The 21903-nt window shown below is 32.5% G+C and overlaps 2 protein-coding genes across 7 annotated transcripts in view; one reads left to right on the top strand and one right to left on the bottom strand.

Annotated features, from left to right (window-relative positions):
• Rpn2 (Regulatory particle non-ATPase 2) overlaps nt 1-10336 on the top strand; it is a 51985-nt gene extending 41649 nt beyond the window's left edge. The window contains exons 11-14 of the mRNA XM_072907680.1: nt 5869-6203; nt 7867-8219; nt 9136-9484; nt 10012-10336. Of these exons, the coding sequence (XP_072763781.1) occupies nt 5869-6203; nt 7867-8219; nt 9136-9484; nt 10012-10082 (1108 nt within the window). The 3' untranslated portion in view covers nt 10083-10336. The remainder of the gene's footprint in view (nt 1-5868; nt 6204-7866; nt 8220-9135; nt 9485-10011) is intronic.
• The window catches only part of 5-ht2b (5-hydroxytryptamine receptor 2B), a 56830-nt gene that overhangs the window by 9927 nt on the left and 25000 nt on the right, over nt 1-21903 (bottom strand). For 5 of the 6 annotated variants that reach the window (XM_072907682.1, XM_072907683.1, XM_072907681.1 and 2 more), the window contains exons 3-5: nt 15701-15933; nt 4423-4657; nt 1125-1476 (exon numbers count right to left, since the gene is read on the bottom strand). In XM_072907682.1, coding sequence (XP_072763783.1) covers nt 1125-1476; nt 4423-4657; nt 15701-15933 — 820 coding nt within the window. The remainder of the gene's footprint in view (nt 1-1124; nt 1477-4422; nt 4658-15700; nt 15934-21903) is intronic. The other variant, XM_072907685.1, reaches the window with a different exon arrangement.

Here is a 21903-nt window from a genome sequence, read left to right as displayed (position 1 = left end):
TCAATAAATCCTCTAAAAATTATCTTTCTTAAGAAAAAAAGGGTACTTTATATTTTTTCATAGATGAATTAAACATGAAAATATTTTTTAATACATTTTTTTTTCAAATTATTCTCTAAAAATTTTTATTTTATAATAAATTATCTAAAAGAATCATTTTTTTTTTAAAGAAAAGGATACTTTATATTTTTTCACAGATGAATTAAAAATGATAATCATAGAAATATAATATGGAATATTACATTTTTATTTCTTATTATTATAAAATCCGGTTTTTATATTTCTTTTGCTAATTCTTATATTTTATATTTTTAATTTATACACTTTTCAATTAGTACTCTCTGCCTGTTTATCCTTAATTTATTTAAATTACGTATGCATGGAAATCTCTTCTTTCTCCCTTATATTATATATAAAATAAATGACACATTATAACAAATGACAAAATACGAAACAAGTTTACAAAACTTTTTAATAAATTATTTGTTTCTAAAAAATTATCTTTTTGAAAAAAGAAAGATATTTTATGAAATATTTCATAAATGAATTAGAAATAAAAATTATGTAGAAATATAAAAAAAAAATTATATAGAAGATTATTAATTTATACATTTTTTAATTAGCATTCCGACTCTCCTATATTATATTTAAATCTATAAATGATACATTATGACAAATGATAAAACATTCAATATGATAGGCTACGAGACGAGCTTGCAGAAAATAAAAAAAAAATCTTTAATGTTTAATAAATTTTCCAAAGAAATTACTTTTTTTAAAGAAAAAGATACTTTATGAAGTACTTTTTTAGATGTGAATTAGAAATGAAAATTATAAAATATACTAGACTATATTACATTTTTATTTCTTTTATATTAATCTGTTTTTTATATTTTTTTTCCTAATTTTTATGTTCTATATCTTTAGTTGATACATTTTTCAATTAATACTGACTGACCTTCATTTATTCAAATTATATACATATTGTAGACTCTTCTTCTCTCTTATATTTAAATTTATAAATGACACATGATGACAAATGACAAAACATCCAATATGATAGGCTACGAAATGAGTTTACAGAATGATTTGCGATTCGCAAACACATATCTGACTCGGCATACCCGTTGCGGAAGCTGCATCTGCGGGGCGACGGACCGTGTTGCTGCAACTGCAGCAGCTGTTGCTGCTGCTGTTGTTGATGCTGAGGCGTCGATCTCTGGGAGGTCTGACTACCGGGACTGCCAGCCATACCCTCGAGGCCTCTCGACAGCTTGAGCATCTCCGCGCCGAAGGCGTGAAGGGCGGACATGGCCGAGGGTGGCGGCTCGCTTTCCGGTAGCCAGAGCTCGTGGGTGTCAAGGGTGGTCAGCTCGGTATCGGTCGACGTGCCGGAAGTCTGTTGTGGTGTCCCGCCGCTACCGCCCGAGCTCTTGTTCAGAAGGTACTTCTTCCAGGTGCCTCGCCGATCGAGTCCTGTCAAAATTGTCACTGCTATTAATGATTTATTCGATTTTTTTTTTGGAAAGAGAAAAGAGGATTTTGGTGTTTTTTTTTTTTTATTGGAGAATGTGTGGGATTTTATTTGATTGGAGATAATATTTTATTATGTTTTAGTGATTGGAGATAAAAATTAAATAGATAAATGAATTAAATGAATTAAATAAATATCGAGGAAAAACGCTCGAATTTATTTTTTATTGAAGGAGAGAGATCGAATGTATATATATTTTAGTCTTCCTTTATAATTTTAAAAAGTTCAAAGGAGCTTCTCGCGTCACGCAATCTTCGAATCGGGGGGATTAACAATGTTGGAGGCAAATATTGAGATTGAGTCTTTAGGAATGCAAACGATTTATTCCTTATTTTACATAGCTCGGAAATAATCCAATTAAAAAATTTTTCTTTTTTTCTTCCTCCTTTTAAATTATCGGAATACTCAAGTGTTCGTCGATATATAAATTCTCGGCTTGTAACGAGACGCTCGAGGGACGCGACCCTACGTCGTGTTCTGAAAATCTTTCAATCCTGCCCGGAATATTAATGTGCTCGGTGTAAAAATCTCGCGCCGTCGAGCTATCGATTAATTTTCATATTGACCGGACACGACTTTCTTAGCATACTGTGTCGCATCCGAGCTCTTTGCATAATATCCGGCATTTGCATACCTTGGACGTCGGCGAGCTTCCGCTGACGTGCCGGCGAAATTTCTTGTCGGGGAGTGCTTCCAGAACAGAGGCCCATCGATCCTGTCGTGGAAAAAGGACGAAAAAAAGAAAAAAAAAAAGGACCAACCGACGTCGACGCCATTAATCATGCGAGCGACCCATGCATCCCCGACGTTGCGCGCCCGAATTATTTATACGATAATGGCTAGCTAGTTGCAACACGACCGGGATTCGCGAAAATAGATGGGAAAAATAATTTATCGCAATTAGCAAGTGTATTTGCTTGATATTCCGGTATAAATTCCCGAATAGCTTCGAGAGTTTGTTAAAGTAAAATTTTAAGAAAAAAGATTTCAAGCTGTTCTTATTCGTGACTTTTTTAATTTTTCACGATAACTGTAATAGGACGTCTACTCCCTGAAGAATCTGGAATTCTCAGGGAATTTTTTGAGAATTAAACCAAAAATTTTCTGACAATTTTTACTCTTCGATAGGCCAAGTTGTGAATTTTAAATGTTTACAAAATGTATTATAATTATATATATATATATATATATATATCTTTGTTTATATATATTTAATATCTTAATAAAATCAATTAATAATGATATGAATTAATAATAGTATTAATAATAATATATAATGTTATGTAATAATTAATATTGTAACAATAATATTAATAATAACATACAATAATTAATATAATAAATATTGAATAGGCGGTATATATTATTTTAATTTTTAGCGACAGAAAATTCAAAATATTATGAAAGTTAAAAATTGTTGTTTTAATGACAAATTTTTATTTTTCAAATATTCTCTTTATCTAATTTGGGGGTGAGGGGGGAGGGGATTTTAAACGAAAATATCTGGAAGATCAGAATTTTTTTTTTTTTTTTACAAGATTTGCACAGACACCCTGTGTAAGATAAACCTTGCGCGACTTTTCCATTTTGAAATTCACTCCTAATCGAGAAGCGCCCTTTAAAGCGCAATAATTGCGCGATGCGCCGGATAAAATGACGGGGCGCATTCTGGCATGAAGTTGGTATGCAAATTCCGTTTGTTGCGCGGTAATCGGAGATTTGCCGGGGTAAAATCAAAGCGACAGTACAGACGCGCGATGGCTTCCGGCAAAACCTCCGCTGAAGGTGGAACGGAGAGAAGAGAACGAGAGAAGGAAGCGCATTCTCCCACGAGAGCGCTTTGTTAAGGAGGACGAATTTGCGTTTCCCCCTCTCTCCCCTTTTGTCCCCGATATTCCCGGGGAAACGTTTATGAGAGACCGCAACACGAGTTTCCCTTTGAAGCTGCGGGCTTTCGATAAATCGGAATAAATAATTTTTATTGGACTCCAAAAAAAAAAAAGAGAGAGAGAGAGAGAATCGCATGTAGCTGTCTCTCTCTCTCACTTTCTGCGCCGCTCATTTTCGCATAAACTGTCGTGTGTCCCCGGGGAAAACTGGGAAATATTGTCGCGCGGAAGAATTTGTTGGACAAAACGAGGAATAAAGTAGAAAATTGAATGAGGAGTAAAATAGAAAAAATTGATGACGAGAAGGATATATCGCTGTGTATTGGCATGTTCTATTAAGATTTGTTTTATTTCCTCTCTAGTTTTATATTTAAATTTTTTTCTATGTTATACAATTTTATGTGTGTGCATTTTTATGTGCGAGAGAAAAATGGGCGAAAAATTGATAAATTGGTATAAACATTTTTAGAGGCGTAACAATTTTTTAATTTTTTATCGCTATTAAATGGGCGAGAAAAAAAGCGGATGAAAGTGATTTTGTGGCATGATTAAGAGTGGAGATGAAAGGAAACAAATATTTTTCGACCATTTGTTATTTAATTAAAATTCCAAAAAGGTAGCGATTTTTTTTTCTGCCGAAGCATCGAGAATTTCGGTAAAAAAAAGTTTGAAAGATTGAAAATTCTTTAAATATTTTGATCGCGAAATTTTCAAGCTTTAATGTATTCTCAGACAATCAATGACAACATACTTCAACGTAAAAGTAAAATCTTGACCCAGGAATTTAAATTTCGATTTTTCAATAATTTAAGAAAAACGAATTAAATTAAAAAATAAATAAATAAAAAAGATTAAATTATAAATGTATTTTCAAAATGCAACAAAATTGCATGAATGCATAAAGGAAATTAAATATATGGAAGCGATTCAGGATCGATTTTGGGAGTTTGGGGGGGGGGAGATGGGGGAACAGGCTAGTGTACGTGACAATACACGAACCTGCCGCGGGAGATGCACCCTGAGGTGCACCCTGAGGTGCACCCAACCATCCAGATGACCAACCTGCTCCTTTTCCACCGATGTTCTGTTGTTGCTCCGCTAGTAATCTCACCGTCAGTGCGTACGTTAATAGCATCACGCCCAGTGGGATGTAGAAGCAGATTATGCTACCGATTAATTTATAGAGGGGATCGGGAATCTGGCAGGCACCGTCAACCAATACCGAATCGTCCTCCTGTAACAGGACCGGAGAATGTATAATATCTGATGTAATTAATGTTTATACATATATTAATTTGCATATGAATTTGCTAAACGTGTGCTTTCTCTCTTGGACGTTATTAAATTAATTATAATAATCAATTATTCTATTAATTAATTTCTAAACCGTCCTAAACGTAGCATATTATATTTATAAAATATTCATAGAGAGGTCCGTCAAATTTAATAATTAATCAAGTTCTTTTTTTTAAATGACAAATGTTTTTCTTTTCTATGGACAATCCAAAAACAAATGAGATGCTGAGGATTTTATAAAATTTATGTGATTCCAAATTATAAAATAATTCTATTTATCAAATATATATATATATAAGCTGATTGACGATATTAATCAATTAAATATAAATTTTTATTCTTCTCTTTAACAACATTGAAAAAAAATTATTCAGTACATACGTATTTTCGTATTTTATATGGTACATCTAAAAATAAAATAAATGTGTAAAAAGCACGAGCTGAATGATTCAAATAAAACGTAAAAAACTAAAAGGAAGAGAGAAAGACAAAGCAGTCAAAATCCACAGCAATAATCCGAAAGTGAAACAAAAGCACTAAAAGACAAGAAAAATAATGGACGCTTTTAATCTTTTATTTTTCTCGCCTTTTAGTGCATTTGTTCCACAAGAACATCCGAAAGTGCGACGAAAATAAGACTTTTTTGATCTCTTTTTTTTCCCCACATCCTTTCGCGCATTTCTTTTATTTTTAAAGTTTCAATTACACAGTATTTTTCAATTAAACAGTATTTTAAAGAATTATTTTTTACTTTTTATTTCTTTGATCTTATTATTAAGGTGTTAATTCCGTTAATCATTTATTATTTATCATTATAGTGGGATTATTTTTTTGTTTACGTAATCTGTCAGTTATGTAATTTATCATAATAAACATTTATATTATTTTATGTTGTACTAAGAAGAACCCCAAAGTCGAAAGATCGAAACTTATAGTGAATTTATATTTATAATTTTAATATTTATGTAATTATTATCAATATTATTGTATAAACAAATACAAAAAAATTGTTTAATACTTAAGTATTTAAATAATTAATTAATTGATTTAAATTGTAATGTCGTTTGTCGTTTTTTAATAGCGACACATCAAATACAAATGCACAAACTAAGAGAAATGCAAACATTAAACGATTTTCACTTGTTTCAGGACTCCGGAACAATGTCCCAGTGTGGTATCCCTTTTAGCGGAAAGTTACAATCCGCATGTAAGATATGGCGCGGCGATGGCATTGGGGATTGCCTGCGCGGGAACTGGTCTAAAGGAAGCAATCGCCTTGCTGGATCCGATGACCAACGATCCTGTGAACTTTGTCAGACAGGGCGCATTGATCGCCTCCGCTATGATCCTGATCCAGCAAACGGAGTCGACGTGTCCTCGGGTCAAGGATTTCAGAGCTTTATATGCTAAGGTCATCGTAGACAAACACGAAGACGTGATGGCCAAGTTCGGAGCCATTTTGGCGCAAGGAATTATTGATGCCGGTAAGTCCTGTAAAATCCCTTTCAGAATTTCTTGCACGTTGATAATCCGTGGGGTTTTTTAGTTTTAGTTACGTATTCTTCGACCACCTTGATTTCTCGCTGAAATTAAAATCGCTAATTATGTCATCCTGCATTTTCTTCTTTAAATTTTACTCTATTATTGTAATGGGGTGAGGAATAAACACTTCAGTATGAATTGTAAGTGCATTTATGAATATGAATTTTAAAATGAATCGTACATTTAGGAGATTCTGAGTCTGTGAAAACAATTCTGGCTCTATGGAATTTTTCCAGAGTGTTTGCTCTTTTGCATCTGTCAATTTTTGCGAAGCAATTTTGATTTCTTGAAACTGAAATTTTTGATACATTTTCGAATTTTTGGATTTCTATATTTACAATTTTGTTTTTATATAAAATTCCGATTTATAAGTCCTGTAAAATCCCTTTCAGAATTTCTTGCACGTTGATAATCCGTGGGGTTTTTTAGTTTTAATTACGTATTCTTCGACCACCTTGATTTCTCGCTGAAATTAAAATCGCTAATTATGTCATCCTGCATTTTCTTCTTTAAATTTTACTCTATTATTGTAATGGGGTGAGGAATAACACTTCAGTATGAATTGTAAGTGCATTTATGAATATGAATTTTAAAATGAATCGTACATTTAGGAGATTCTGAGTCTGTGAAAACAATTCTGGCTCTATGGAATTTTTCCAGAGTGTTTGCTCTTTTGCACCTGTCAATTTTTGCGAAGCAATTTTGATTTCTCGAAACTGAAATTTTCGATACATTTTCGAATTTTTGGATTTCTATATTTACAATTTTGTTTTTATATAAAATTCCGATTTATAAGTCCTGTAAAATCCCTTTCAGAATTTCTTGCACGTTGATAATCCGTGGGGTTTTTTAGTTTTAATTACGTATTCTTCGACCACCTTGATTTCTCGCTGAAATTAAAATCGCTAATTATGTCATCCTGCATTTTCTTCTTTAAATTTTACTCTATTATTGTAATGGGGTGAGGAATAACACTTCAGTATGAATTGTAAGTGCATTTATGAATATGAATTTTAAAATGAATCGTACATTTAGGAGATTCTGAGTCTGTGAAAACAATTCTGGCTCTATGGAATTTTCCCAGAGTGTTTGCTCTTTTGCATCTGTCAATTTTTGCGAAGCAATTTTGATTTCTCGAAACTGAAATTTTCGATACATTTTCGAATTTTTGGATTTCTATATTTACAATTTTGTTTTTATATAAAATTCCGATTTGTCCATAAAACGAAGGTTATGGCACAAGAACGGGATACGAATAAAATTTCAAATGTCAGAGGAGAAAGAACTTGTTTCCTGATTGATCGTGCTCTATCTTTGTTCAATTTTCAATAAATAACAAAGATAGAACGATGTTGGGTTAAATGACGTTTGAGCTGGCCGAACTCTATATCATATTGGAATGCTCAGTTTTTTTTTTTTTTTTTTATTAAAAAACGAGAATCAATGAGAAGGAAGATAAGTACCAGCTATATCTTTTTCCTATTGATAGAAGAGGTTGAAGGTAGGAAGCTTTCCTATTTCAGTGCAAGATGACAGTGGTGGGGATGGAGCGCTGATTTTTAGGACTCTAAGTACGAGTAGGTTTTCTGTTTTTTTTTTCCTTAGGCGGTCGTAACGTGACGGTATCGCTACAGTCGCGGACAGGACACACGAATATGCTGGCGGTAGTCGGTGCCCTGGTGTTCACTCAGTATTGGTACTGGTTTCCGCTGGCGCATTGTCTGGCTCTGGCGTTCACACCCACGTGTTTGATCGCCCTCAATGCTCAGTTGAAGATGCCCAAGCTGAAGATCAGATCGGACGCCAGGCCGAGCATGTACGCTTATCCTGCACCCCTCGAGGAGAAGAAGAGGGAAGAACGGGAGAAGGTCACCACCGCCGTCCTCAGCATCGCGGCTCGCGCCAGGAGGCGCGAGTCCGAGAGGAAGGCCAGAGACTCGCACGAGAAGATGGAAGTGGTGAGTTGACGAACCATGTCGAAGTGTCAGTCGGATTTTTACTCGAGAAAAAATAGCGAGGATAATTTTGGGAATTTTTTGAAAAGAGTTTTTTTTAGTAAATTTTTTTTTGTCACAAATAAAACATTGATACGCTTTTTTTATATTTCAGAGAAAAGCATTAATATTTGATCGATATTATAAATTAATATTCATTAAAAATAGTTGTTATAAAAATTATCATGTGTGATTATTTTTCTTTCTCGAATATTTCCAGCTGAGTGTCCTAAAAATTTGATTTTTAAGATCTGATTTTGATACAAATAATTGAAATATATTTTTAAATTTTACGAATTTTAGATTCATAACTTTTCATATCCTTGGCTTTTAGGATTTTGATATTTTAAATTTTTACGAATTTTTTTTTTTTTTTTAGTTTTAATGTTTACATTCTTTTTGATAATTTAAATTCCTGCAAGAGTTTTCATCTATCAATTCTATAATGAACTTTTGAAAAAAATATATTCTCGAATGTTCGATTGTACAACTTTCAACGTTTCATGTTTCTGAAATTTTTATGTAAATATTTGCGAGCGAATCGCGTTTAAATCTTTATCTAGTATTGTCTTTATACATCTCGAGCTTTTTTGTTTACGTTGTGTGATGCATCTGCGAACATATGTTGAGTACATTTTCATCTCTTAAATATACATCAGTACGAGCCTCAAGTTAGAAGATCCAACTTTGATAAAGCAAGAATAAAATCCTTTGCCCAAAAACAGTTCCGTCTTCTTGTCAAAGAAGAACCAAACGTCGATAATCCATTTCCTTCCTATTTTCGGGACTCGATGGTAAACGCGGAGTTTTGCATGGCAAATACACGAAAAAGACAGGATAATAGATTGCTGACAAGGAAAAATCTAAAAACATATTGCAGGATCCGCCCTCGGAGACGAAGGAGCTTCACGAGGTGAAAGAAGCCGCATCGTCCTCGAAGGAGAAGGATGACAAGAAGAAGGACGAGAAGGAGGCTAAAGAGTCCAAGGAGAAGATTGAGAAGAAGGGAAGTAAGGACGATGAGAAGGAGAAGAAGGAGTCTGACCCCAACTTCGACCTAGTGGAAGTCCTCCAGAATCCCGCGCGAGTTCTGCGTCAGCAATTGAAGGTCATCCAATTGTTCGAGGGCAGCCCTTACGTTCCCGTTAAGGATATTCAGATCGGCGGCATCGTCATGGTCAAGCATCTGCAGCCCGACACGGATGAAGAGCTCGTTAAGCCCGTCGCCGGTAAATAATATTATCTTAAATTTATTAGTCAAAATTATTTTTTTATAAATTGATTTTGAAAAGGGAAGGGAAGGTTGGTGTTTTTAATTTGTAGTGTATATTGTATATATATTTATAATAGACAGAAAAAGGAATAAGACAAAATTTTTTTGAAATATTTTAATTATATTTGTTATTTGATTATATTTGATATTTTATTTTGATTATATTTTATAAAGATTTTATTTTATATTTAATAATGATAAATTTATAGAGGAAGGAGGAAGAGATTGGAAAGATGAAAAAAAATTTAATTATACATTTTTTTACACATAATTTTTTACGTATAATGTATATACAATTAATTTTTCAAAGCTTGTAAAGAGTATTTTTTACAATATTTTATTAATAATTCATACTGTATTCTTAATATTATTTGAAGAGTAAATATTTTAATTACTTTATAAGTAAAATTGCTACAAAAACAAGAGGAACCGAGAGAGTATGCTGGGAAGGGCGTTTGTCTGAGCACTTTCGATTTGTTTCAGCTTTTGGACCGAAGCCGGAGGAGGAGAAAGAGGCCGATCCGCCCGAACCTTTCGAGTACACCGAGGATTAAGGGTCGAAAACACGCATTGGCCCCTTCTGTCATCTCTGACATCTGTCATTCGTCATCGCGATAAAATCGCGATACGCTTGTCGTCACTTTTCGTTAATATCCTCGCGTCTGCTTTTTTTTATTCAATACTGTCGCAGTTTTCTTCCTCTCTCTCTCTCTCTCTCTCTCTCTTGTGCGTGTCCACCTGGTCAGTGAAATATTCTGCGAGCTCCAATAAAAGCGTTGCGTCAGATTTATTGGTGTTATCAGTGTTGTTCACCTTGTAATCCTTTAATTAGATCTCTAAGCGACGAATAAAAAAGACAAATTAATCGATCGCTTGCGATTTTAGTTCTTTATATCGAATTATATAGATAGAAATATCTTCTTTTTAATCTATTGTTCTACGATAGATTAATTTTCGTTAGAATGAATTAAAAGGAAAAAACGAAAGATGTAAAACATAATTTTTACACTGATTGCACAATGATTGTAAATAAATTAATGCTCTCCTTTTTCATGAATTTTGTTATTTTTTTATGAATTATAAATTAAAAATTTATAATTAGTGTTAATAATAAATTAGATTTTTATCGAAATAATTGTAATCTTTCTTTATAATTTCATATATTTCTATTTAAATTTTGGCTAATATTAACACGTATCTTATAATAAAATATGTTGTAAATTCTAATGAAATTATTTCATAAAAAATATGTGTTATTATTTTCCTTTTATATTCTCTCAATTAAAAGAGAAGAAAATTAATGAAGCTCGTGAATTTAATTATTTATAGAATAATAAGTAGAAATATTTATGAAACATTTTGCCCTTTCTATTTTAATATTTAAAATACTTCTTTTGCATTAATTTTTATTAAAAATATGTTTCAGGAAGCTTGTTCTCTTGCAAGATTTATCGCCTTTTAAGTGCGTAAATGGAGATTATCGACGCTCTCCTGTAGCAACGGTTGCTGTGTTTCCTACAAATCATTTATTAATAAGTTACACTCCCGGAGACAATCCTCGCAGAGTCATTCTTACACGTCCATTTGAGCGCTTTATCTCGAAAGTCAGTGTAAAGTTTCCGGCAGACAACACTCTCCATAAGTCATCGCGCTCGTCGTTAAACTTTGACGCGGGACTCGCGGGTCACCCCCAACAGTATAGACATGAATCTTCCTTGAAATACGCTTCCGCTTTCAGTCTCCGTCGTCTGTTAATGGTCAGCTCGTATTCCGCTTCCGCTGTTGGCGGTCGTGATGATCGAGCGTAGGTCATAACGTCCATCTCGGTGACTACCACAAGTACAGGATACTGGATGGGAGATGAAGGGGGATGAAAGGGAGAGATGGACGTTCTCTCGTTGCAAGATTATGGCCCACGCACGTGTACATCCGCCGCACGTGCGAATTCCGCTCGACGTCACGTCAATAACACCCGTGACGTGACGTCTCGAGGGGAATCGAGGTAGGTAGGTAGAGGACGGGTTGGCAAAGACGTCAACCGGCTTTCTTTAATTTTCCACGTCAGGATTTAAGCCGCGGGAAATCGAGAGACCGTGGGATTCTCAGGGATTCGCCCACGAAATCGAGGGGATGAAAAAGTTCCGGGATTTAAACACTTTTGTATATGTCAGCTTTCCCGAAGAACTTATATAAAGAATTCAGACACCGAAGAATGAAGAATAGGTATCTATTCCGAGTTTAAATGGAAGTTCCAGGATGTGTACGTTCTTTAATATTTTATATCAGATTTTTATTTATCCATGGAAAATCTAAGGTCAAAAATTAATAATGGTTCAAGGTTGTTCGAAGGTGAAATTTATTCATCTAATCGTAAAAAAGCTTCTCAGTTTCTGAAACTAAACTGCTAAATAAGATATGCGAGATACAAAAAAATATCAGTTTTATTTATCTAAATCCGTGGAATAAATGAACATAAATCGTTTGAGAGCAAAGGTTTTCCCATCCAATCGTAAAAGGGCCGAGAAAAATGTTTTCGACCTTTTTAGGACAAAATTTTACCATCTTTTTTATGGACTTGGGCAAATAAAACTATCATATTGTATTCAGCGACCCAAACGAGATTACACGTATAATATTACATTATACTTGTTAGACAAAAACATGTTATTTTATCCATCTTCCTTTATTTGGAGTTTAACAGTTCGAGCTATTGAAAGATATAAGAAAATATTAGCTTCTGAAGCTAAAAGGTCCCGCCAACGAGTATTTAAAGATTTCAGGAGTCGAAAAATAAAGAATAGTTATTTATTGCGAGCGGTTAAAATAATAAAAATTTTCAAATCTTGAAAATAAATTCATCTGAATATTTATTCAAAAAATAAAAAAAAATCAAAGGTTTAAAAATTTGCTTTTTCTTGTTCAATTTTTTTTTTTTTTTTATATTGAAACTCAGATGTGGAGAAGAAAGATGTGAAAAAATGGAGAATTTAATTCATTTTTCAGACTCTATAATTGAAGATAAAAAAATTCCAGAAATAATAATGATAATAATAATAATAATTATTGTATTTTCGAGAAAGATTTCTAGAATGAAAGGCAAAGAAATCTTTATTAATCGCATTAATCTGAGAGTTTTTATAAAAAATTTAAATAAAAATTTAAATTACAAAATTAAAATTTATTTGTAAAATCTAAAAAGATTTGAAAATTTTAGATTTTGGAACTAATTTCTGCCAATTTCACGAGTATTAAAAAGTTGATGTTAAAACTTTTATTAAGAAAGTATTCTTGCATTTTATTAAAAGAACGTTTTCATTTAAAAGACCGAAACCAAACATTACGGTAAAAATCAACAGACTTATAGAAATTTTCGACTCTCAATGAAAAAGTGATTATAATTTTATGAAAAGAGCTCGTACAAAGTTTGACGTTCAATTTGAAAAAATTCGCGCTGAAAATACGAATCCGTCAGATTGAAAGAGCATTCAGACTCTAGTCAAATTAAAAAATTGCGATTCATTTATTTATTAATTTTTTTATCCAAATTGCCTTCTCATAAGTACAGGTGTGAACCTCGGATTAAAGTGCTTGAAGTAAATGATGTCAGCGTAAAGGAGTAAGACGCGGATACAAGAGAGGGTGGGTTTCAATAGGACGGAATACAATTTTTGTCGCGTCGGGCGACAAATTTCCACTTCGGATGTTGGATGGAATTTTGAATGAGTATATGGCGGCCGCGAAATTTGGATCAATACCCAAGTAAGGCAACTCGCTGGTAAATGGTGCTGTAAAGTTGCTGAAACTCGTCCGACAAACTCGTCGATGCAACGTTCTGTGGCGATGCTCGACTCTCCTTCCTCTCCCTCGCTCTCTTTAGCACGCTCGCGCGAGAAACGAAAGTAGTTTGCACATTTGCAAGAGCAGTTCGCAAGCCGAGGCAGCCAGCTTCTACGACGATGAACACGCTCGGGGTAAGAAAATAACCTGTTAGACGTGTACACGTCACGTTTCCCGGGAGAAACGTATTTTCCACCGAATCCGCCACGTCACGTTTTCGTTTCGCAGAAATTAAAGGCGACGAATATAATTACTTCATTGTCGCGTAATTAGTTGGTTTTCCAACGCGACGGACTTTTACGTGTGGCTGTCGCACCTTTTAAAATGAAAATAATGAAAAAGGGTGTATATATGTACATACAATAAAGGGAAGACGGGAAAATATTTCTTTTACATCAGAAAAAGTAAATTGAGCTATCAAATAATTACTTGGGATAAAACTTGAATTATAAAAATAAAAATAATACTAATAAATAATGGAGTGTATTAGAAAATTATGTAAATATAATTATGTATAAATAAATATATTTTAATAATAAAAAATTGTATAAAAACAAATTATTACATAAATAATAAATTATATTAAAAGTAGAGAAAGCGTGAAATTCTTTGAAATGTGCGTGTCACACGTTCGTTGCATTTGACAGTGAAATTTCAACAATTAAACGGAGTTCTCTGGATAACAAACAAGCCTGGTTCGGAGAATTTATGGAACGCGAAACAAGCACATCAGCTGTTTTATAATGTTTAACGTCGCTTTGTCTCATGAATTGTCATATAATGTCGCGCGATCGGAAAAATATGTTGCGTTTCTAAGGAACGAGATCGCCGAATGAAAAACCGTGCTCGCAAGTTGCAGCATAAATCCATCCCGTTCTTTCTTTTATCTCGCCGTCGAATGATCGATGGCCGACGTTTCCCGCGCAAACGGCGATAAACTTTCGGCCGTCGAGAATTTCGTGTCCGAGAGCGGGATTTTGCGGACACAAAGAAATCCCGCAATCTTTTGATCGTTACGGAAAATTGAGAAAGATTTTCGCCCCGGGGTGCGAAAATGGCAAAAAATTATTCCCGTATTACATTTCGGGGTCGCCGGGGATTAGAGATGTTTTCATTTTTTAAGATACAGGGGTGGCGAGTGGAACGAGACTTGTGCACGGCACAAAAAAAATATATATTTGATATATAGTTTATTTTTAATTATTAATATTAATAATTATTAATTATATATAAAAATCATCTATTGTTTTTTTAACAATAAATTGCCTGGTCAATTTCATTAGCAAAAATATTGAAGCATCGACAGTTAGAGGCGATTGAAAAAGGTGGGTTTTTTGCAAATTATATTTTGTGGAATGATTGATGAAAACTATATTCTTTAATCAATTTAATTTAATAGAATTTTAATTTGAAGTTTAGTAAAAGAATAAAGTATTTAACATATTTTTTTGACATTCAAATAATCGAAGATAAAATAGTTTCAGGATAAATTTTAGATCTTTTAGAATTTTGAGAATTTAAACATTCGAAATGTCAAAAATATCTGAAGAATAAAAGGTCTTTATTAATTGTATTAATTTTAAAAAAAATGTTTGAATTAAAATAAAATATTTAGATATAAAAGTGAAATTTATTTAGAGTAAAAATTTGTGCTATTAAAAGATTTAAAAATTTTAGATTCTAAAACTAAAAGGTTCTGTCAATTTCACGAGTATTAAAATTTATAGAAATATCCTTGCATTTTGTTAAAATAATATTTTCATCGATAAATAAAAATAAAAGAGAAGGGTTTTTTATAAATTGTATTTTAAAATAAAATTTAAAAAGTCAATAAAACTATATTCTATAATTAATTTCAAGTGTAGTTTATTTTAATAAAATTTTAATTTGTTAAATTTCAAAGATACGTGATGGAAAAAAAAGTGGAAACAATGCAAAAGATGATTCTTGACAGATTCCCTAACAATAAGAAAAAATTGACTTTATAAATTGGTTGAAGAATCTGCTATTAAAAAGACATTCGAAAATTTGTAAATATTTTATAGAAAAAATGAAAGCAGTAGTAATATAATTTAATCAATAACTGTCTTGATTTTCTCGCTTTGTAATTAATTAAACTAATACTTGTTTAAAATATATTAAAACATCTATTTAAATCTTTTCTAATCATATTTTTAGATATGTAAATATATTAAACGAGTGTTAATGAAGACAGTTATTAAATAGTCATTAGATTATATAATTATTATATAATCAGACTATATTTTATCTTATATATTAATATATCTATAAAAATGGGAAAATAAAAAGAGAAATATTGACAGAGAGAGCCTACCTTGGAGTACATGAGGCTCAAAGGCAGACTGATCGCGATGCTGAGGATCCAGACGAAACTGATCTTGAGGGTGACCCGCCTCTTGGTCTTGTTGCGTCCAAACTTCATGGGGTACCGTAGACTCAGGTAACGGTCCACGCTGATGGTGCACAGGTGCATTATGCTCGCGGTGCAGAAGAGAACGTCGAGGCAGATCCAGGCGAGGCAATAGACCGACGGCAACGGAAAGTATCCTGCGAAGCAGCAAAACGACAGGGAGGGGGTGAGTCTCTCTTGCCCGCGTGCGAAGCGCGACTAATTAAGCCCCGACTCAATTAGCGGCGTCTTGGCTTCCTGAGACATAAATTTCAATTATCTTGACGTGCGTTTTTGTGCCATGTTTTATGGATACCGCGGAATGTTGCCCGCATTAAACAGAGTTTGATATCGAGATGCCACCGCTGTAGGGATGTAATGATACAGCAAGATTAATCGAAATCTTGAAATATTTCTTTCCTTTTTTAAAGCTAATTGTCAGGGATGTATATACAGAGTGTTCTAAAAGCTCTGAATTTTTTTTTTTAAATAGATGGCTAATTTGAAGATGATTTTTCTTTATGTTGAGCAGGGTGTATATTTCTTGGAAAACCTGAAATTTTTATGGAATTTTATTAGGATTCAGGGAATTTAAAAAAAAATCTTTTCGATAATTTTACACTCTTACACTGTAAATTATAAATATCTCGGTTTATATATTTAATGCCTTAAGAAAATATTGAATGTACAATAAATATTTTTTACTTTAAATTTTAATGATAAACAAAGAAAAAATACTATAAAAATTAAAAAGTTTTATTTTAACGAACGCTATTCAGTTTTTTAAATCATTTTTAGTTATTTGTAAATCTAATACTTAAAATTTAGCTTTGTTTTTTTTTTCTTTTGTATGAGTGAAAAGCCTTAGAAAACAAATACAATGAAAAAATTTATTTCAGAAAAAATTGCATCAAAATAAATCTCCAAAGTATTCTCTTTACCTGGAATTTTGGCTAAAAATACGTGACACAGCAGAAATTTTTTTACACGATTTAGAGTTTGACATTTACATGATGAAGTAGACTTTTAGTTGAGTGTCAATAATTTTTATAAGCGAAAAAGAAGGATTTTCATAAATTAAACTTTGTTGAGTTAAAATATTTATACAGTTACATTTTTCAGTTAATTTTGAATGGAGTTTACTTTAATAAATATTGATTTAAGACTTTAATTAATATTTAATAAAATATTGACACAAAGATGTATAATTTTATTATTAAATATTATTATATTAAAGATACATAATATCAAAAATTGTTAACTTCCTTCGATATTTTCCCTGAAGAAAAATCGTCTTTAAATTGACCAAATTATATTAAATTATACTGTATAATCTCTCATATATGCGTATGCGAAAATTGAATCAATTATTGATCAGCTGCCTCGAAACTGTCATTACTGTCTCTTGGCTTCTTAGCATATGACATATACTATCGAGGTGACATCGATACGTCGGTTCGCCGGTATGCACGATAACGATAGACAAGCCAATTTGCATGCGTAGTTTGTTAAGTAAACTTCGTAAAGGGCGTGGCAATTTTCCTTTAATCTTCGCTAGATTGCATTCGGGCCAATTCGGGGCTATTCGATATTAAATTTTCTGTGTTCCTCTTCCCCTCTCTCTCTCTCTCTCTCTCTTCTGAACGAGACGATACGTAGCGGAAGTGGCGTAATATTATAGCAAATATAAAGCTGTTATTTCGAGATCGATGTTATCCGGCGCGATTTTATCATCCCCTCCTACCTCCCCCTCTCCCTGCCGTCCCCGACCTTTAAACTTCGTTTAATAATTAATCTCGGCGTCGAGTCCCTCTGAACACGAATGCACGCTTCTTTTTTTTTTTTTTTTTTTTTTTTTTTAATTATTTATTTTTGCGAGCTGCCAAACGCCATAATTGATACGCCCACTCTTCGTTAATAAATCGTTTTACATCTGACGAACATGGACGGACGAACGTGGAAAACTTTAATCTGTCGAGCAGAACTTGGTTGTAAAACTCCACCCGCGTGCCAAAGGTTACCCCCCATTTTACGCGCGAGTAATTAATGAGTAATAAATACTTCTCCCCTCTTTTGCAATCTACTCTGCGGCGCGGCGGTTCTCCTTCTTGCGAGGTACACAATTCTTTTTTTTTTTCTCTCTCTTTTATTAGAATTTTTACAAGAAGAATTTAATTTCAATGTGATTTTTATTTGTCCTCGAGAAAGAAGTAAATACACAATTTCTCATTAGGAAACATATTAACCCTTTGAGTCACAGCGGGTCACCCAGAGACCCATCTTTTTTTTCGTAGTTTTTTATTGTTTTAACTACTTTTTTATCAACAAATACCGGATTTTTTGTTTCTACAGAGTCTCTAGGACATCAATAAGTGCAAAAATAATATGAACAGTCATTAATTGTTAATTGCAAAAATACCATATATAAACAAACAGTCAAAATTAGTACTTTTTTACGAAAAAATGCATTTTCTACTAATCTATTATGACAATAAATACGGCAATTTTTTTATAATCTTAGTACGCTCTAAAGTATTTTTCAGAATTTTTTTAGAATTTTCCACCGTGTTGTTTTTGTTAAATTCTCCTTTCTTTGATAAAAAATATATAAAAAACAATATTTTCTGTTCTAAATTGAAAGTAACAGTTGCATTCTTTTTAAAATTTTTTCTCCGAAAGTTTTTTTAGATCGCAGAATCTGAATCTAAAGGAAAAAAAATTTAATTTCCAAAATTTAATATAGGGATCCAATTAGGCGGAAGTAAAATTTCGTCTGCCATCTTGAATTTTGAAAATCTGACAACGGATTCGTAATCAGCGACCCCGGAAACCCTTACATACCAAATTTCATAAAATACTGACAATTAGAAAAATTCGTGACTCAAAGGGTTAAGAGAACTGAGGGCGGAAAATTATGGTTTATTTCAAAGTAAATTAGTTACCTTCCATTTTTCTTCTTTTTTTTTTTTTTTTGTTTTTAATACGAGACATCCGTTGATATATGTATATCTTTTGAAAACAAGCCAAGATTTAATTAAGATTAGGATTTAATTCATCCTCAAAGTTAGTTTTGTTAGAAGAGAGATTAGTTATTTTTTTTTTTTTTTTTTTTTTTGTTAAATACTCGAAAGGGAAAAGGTTGGTCGCGCCAAATGGTCAAAGTACACGAAACAGACGGTTTTATCCTTTGAATCGTCCAGCGCTTTCCCTTTGTCGGGATGAGTTCATTTAAATTTCACGAGTGTCGTGCAAATTTCATTCGCGGGAGATGAAAGGAGGGGGGAGGGGCTAAGGAAAGTGCATCGGGGATCCCCCGAAACGCGAAACGACTGGCGGTTAATGCACGGAGGAGTAGGAGGAATTAACGCAACTCTGCGTGTCGAACAAAATTATCGTCTGCGCCCGAAACTTGCATATTCATGCACGCCACCGGATTATCCACTATAGGGTTTATATATATATATGTATATACCGGGCGATCTCTAATATTTCTGCAGCTTTATTAATGCAAAACCGTCACCCGTCCCCCGGAGATTCGCGTACGTGCATCGTTTATTACCAAAGAAAGGATCTGCTTATAATTTATATACGCTATTCTAAACATTACGTTATTATGTATACATATTGCGATAAACAATATTATGTACAATGTATTATTGTATATTCGTATATATGTACATACATATATATAATGCGACGGCTGGCCGCCTACGAGTGAAAAACTTGAAAATATAATTATATGCGTATTGACAATAATCGAATAATAATTGAATAATAACTGCAACAACTCCAACAACTTAATTAAATGATTGAATAATTGAATAATAATTGAAAATATAATTAAATATTTATAACGCGATAAAAATTAGAAATAATCCAATATATGTTCTATATATTTCATAGTTGCGTATTATTAATTTCAAGGATTTATTAAACTGAAAGGAAGGGGACTGTTTGCAAAATTGCGTAAAAAATGTATATAAAAGAAGTTATAAAAGATTATAACAAAATTGTAAAGTTTATTTAAATAGTTGAATTATGATCGAATAATAATCAATAATTAAATATTTATAATGTGATAAAAATTAGAAAAACTGCAATATAATATACATATATGTCTTATTTATTATATATTAACATAATTGCACATTAGTAATTAACATTATCTGCTAACTGAAAGGAAAGGAGATCTATTTTAAAAAAAAAAAGGAAAGGAAATTTTAAAGAAAGTTATAAAAGATTATAAAGAATTATAAAGTATCTAAATTACCGAAGAAAATCCAAGAGAGAACTTAAAATTTTTAAGCATAAGTAGGGTTAAAGCTAACAGCTTCCGCAGCATAAAATTGCAGAACAAATTAAACGGCGCACCTCATTTTCGCCGCAGTATGGCTAAGGAGATGTATCTGTAATTAGGATCTCTCTTTTTTTTTTTTCTCTCTCGGCAAAGTTTAAACGAAAATAAACGCCCACTTTTATTAACGACATTTCAGTGGATGACACATCCATCAGCGAATTTTTTTTTATCACTCGTCAGGTGGTTAAATCGCGGGAGAAGCTCTTCATTTTCAATTACGTAAAATCAAAACTGTCAATCGCGAAACGCGAGAAAAGTCATATCGATTAATTTGGAACAATTAGATCCCGATATCACCAGAGATTTTCGTTTTGGGCTTTGTGTTTGAAATTGAAAATGAAACCGAACCTTTAATCAATCAAAATTTATGTTCGCATATATAATTTGCTTTTTCACGTTATTTTTTTAATAGTCGATTTCACAACATTTTTCCAGCATTCGTGAAAATTTTTTTTAGAGCGAATGCTCAAATCACTTTAAATTCAAAATTGTGTGTTTTATCATCGAGAATTCACGGTTTTCGGCGTTTAATTTAAATGCAATGTCAATGATCTCTATATAAATTTTGATTTGTCAATTTAATCGAATCTATTTTTATTAGGTACTTTAGTTAATTTAAGTTGATTTATATTTAATATAATTTATATATTTTATATAATATTTTATATAACTTTATATAATAAATTTTTAATAACACATTTCACAAATACAATAAAGTTTATTTAAATAATTCTATATATAAAATGAATGTAAATTTATATATTTAATATAATATTATTGAATAAATAATTTATTTAATATTATATTAAATATATATATACATTTTATAATTATTATTTTAGTATTATTATAGTTCCTTCCTTTTCACCAATCATTTATCTTTGATCGCGTTGTATTATATATTCTTATATAATATAAAGCAATCTCGCGAGAGGGAAATTCGAACCGCGGATGACTTTTCGCGAAAATCCGTTCGCCTTGAATCCGTCCTGTACCTCGAGCGAGCTTTCATAAAGTTATGCGAAGCACGCCGTTCGAGTTTGACAGCGAACAGAGGCGGGGGCGAGGAAATGTCGCGCTCCCTCCTTTCCCCTCCTCCCCCCTCCCCCTCCGCCCTCCTCCCCTCTCTGTTTTAGTCTTGCTTAGAGCTTTGTATTATTAAGACGGAACCGACCCCGTAGAAAGTTCCGTCTGTGTTATCAGCGCCGATAAGCTAATTACGAGAAAGTCCGACGCGCTTTTCGTGTCGTAATTTACTCGTCGCTTCCGCGCCTTGTTTGTCCTTTCATCTGGGAACTTTCTCTCTTTAACCGTCGATCTCTTTAGAATCTGATAAACTTTTCACGCGCCGTGTCATCAAACCACTTGATCTTTTTATGCCATTTTTTTTCGAAAAAAAATTATATGTCAATTTCGTAGGAAAAGAGCGAAGGAATTTACTTATATTATTATTATTATGGTTATATCGGGAGTATAGATGTTTTTTTAAGTCTAGATTTTTAGAATAATGACCTTAATTAATGTACAAAGTGTTGAAATTCTTTTTACGATTATTTTTTAATTTAATTCCGATTGGCTTCTTAATTATAATAGAAAAGAAATTTAAAGAGGTAACGAGATTAATTGCTTTCTATTTCATTTTCTTTTGACCAAAAAATAATCGTGATGAAATAAATTAATGTCTTTTCTGCGCTCAAAATGTTCGGTTAATTAAAATCATTTTTCGAATTTGGGAGAAAGATTTGTTTCAAATATTGATATGTTTTTTTGA

The sequence above is a fragment of the Anoplolepis gracilipes genome, chromosome 15 (assembly GCF_047496725.1).
Source record: "Anoplolepis gracilipes chromosome 15, ASM4749672v1, whole genome shotgun sequence".
Classification (NCBI taxonomy): Eukaryota; Metazoa; Arthropoda; class Insecta; order Hymenoptera; family Formicidae; genus Anoplolepis; species Anoplolepis gracilipes.
This window is presented reverse-complemented; position numbering and strand designations above follow the sequence as displayed.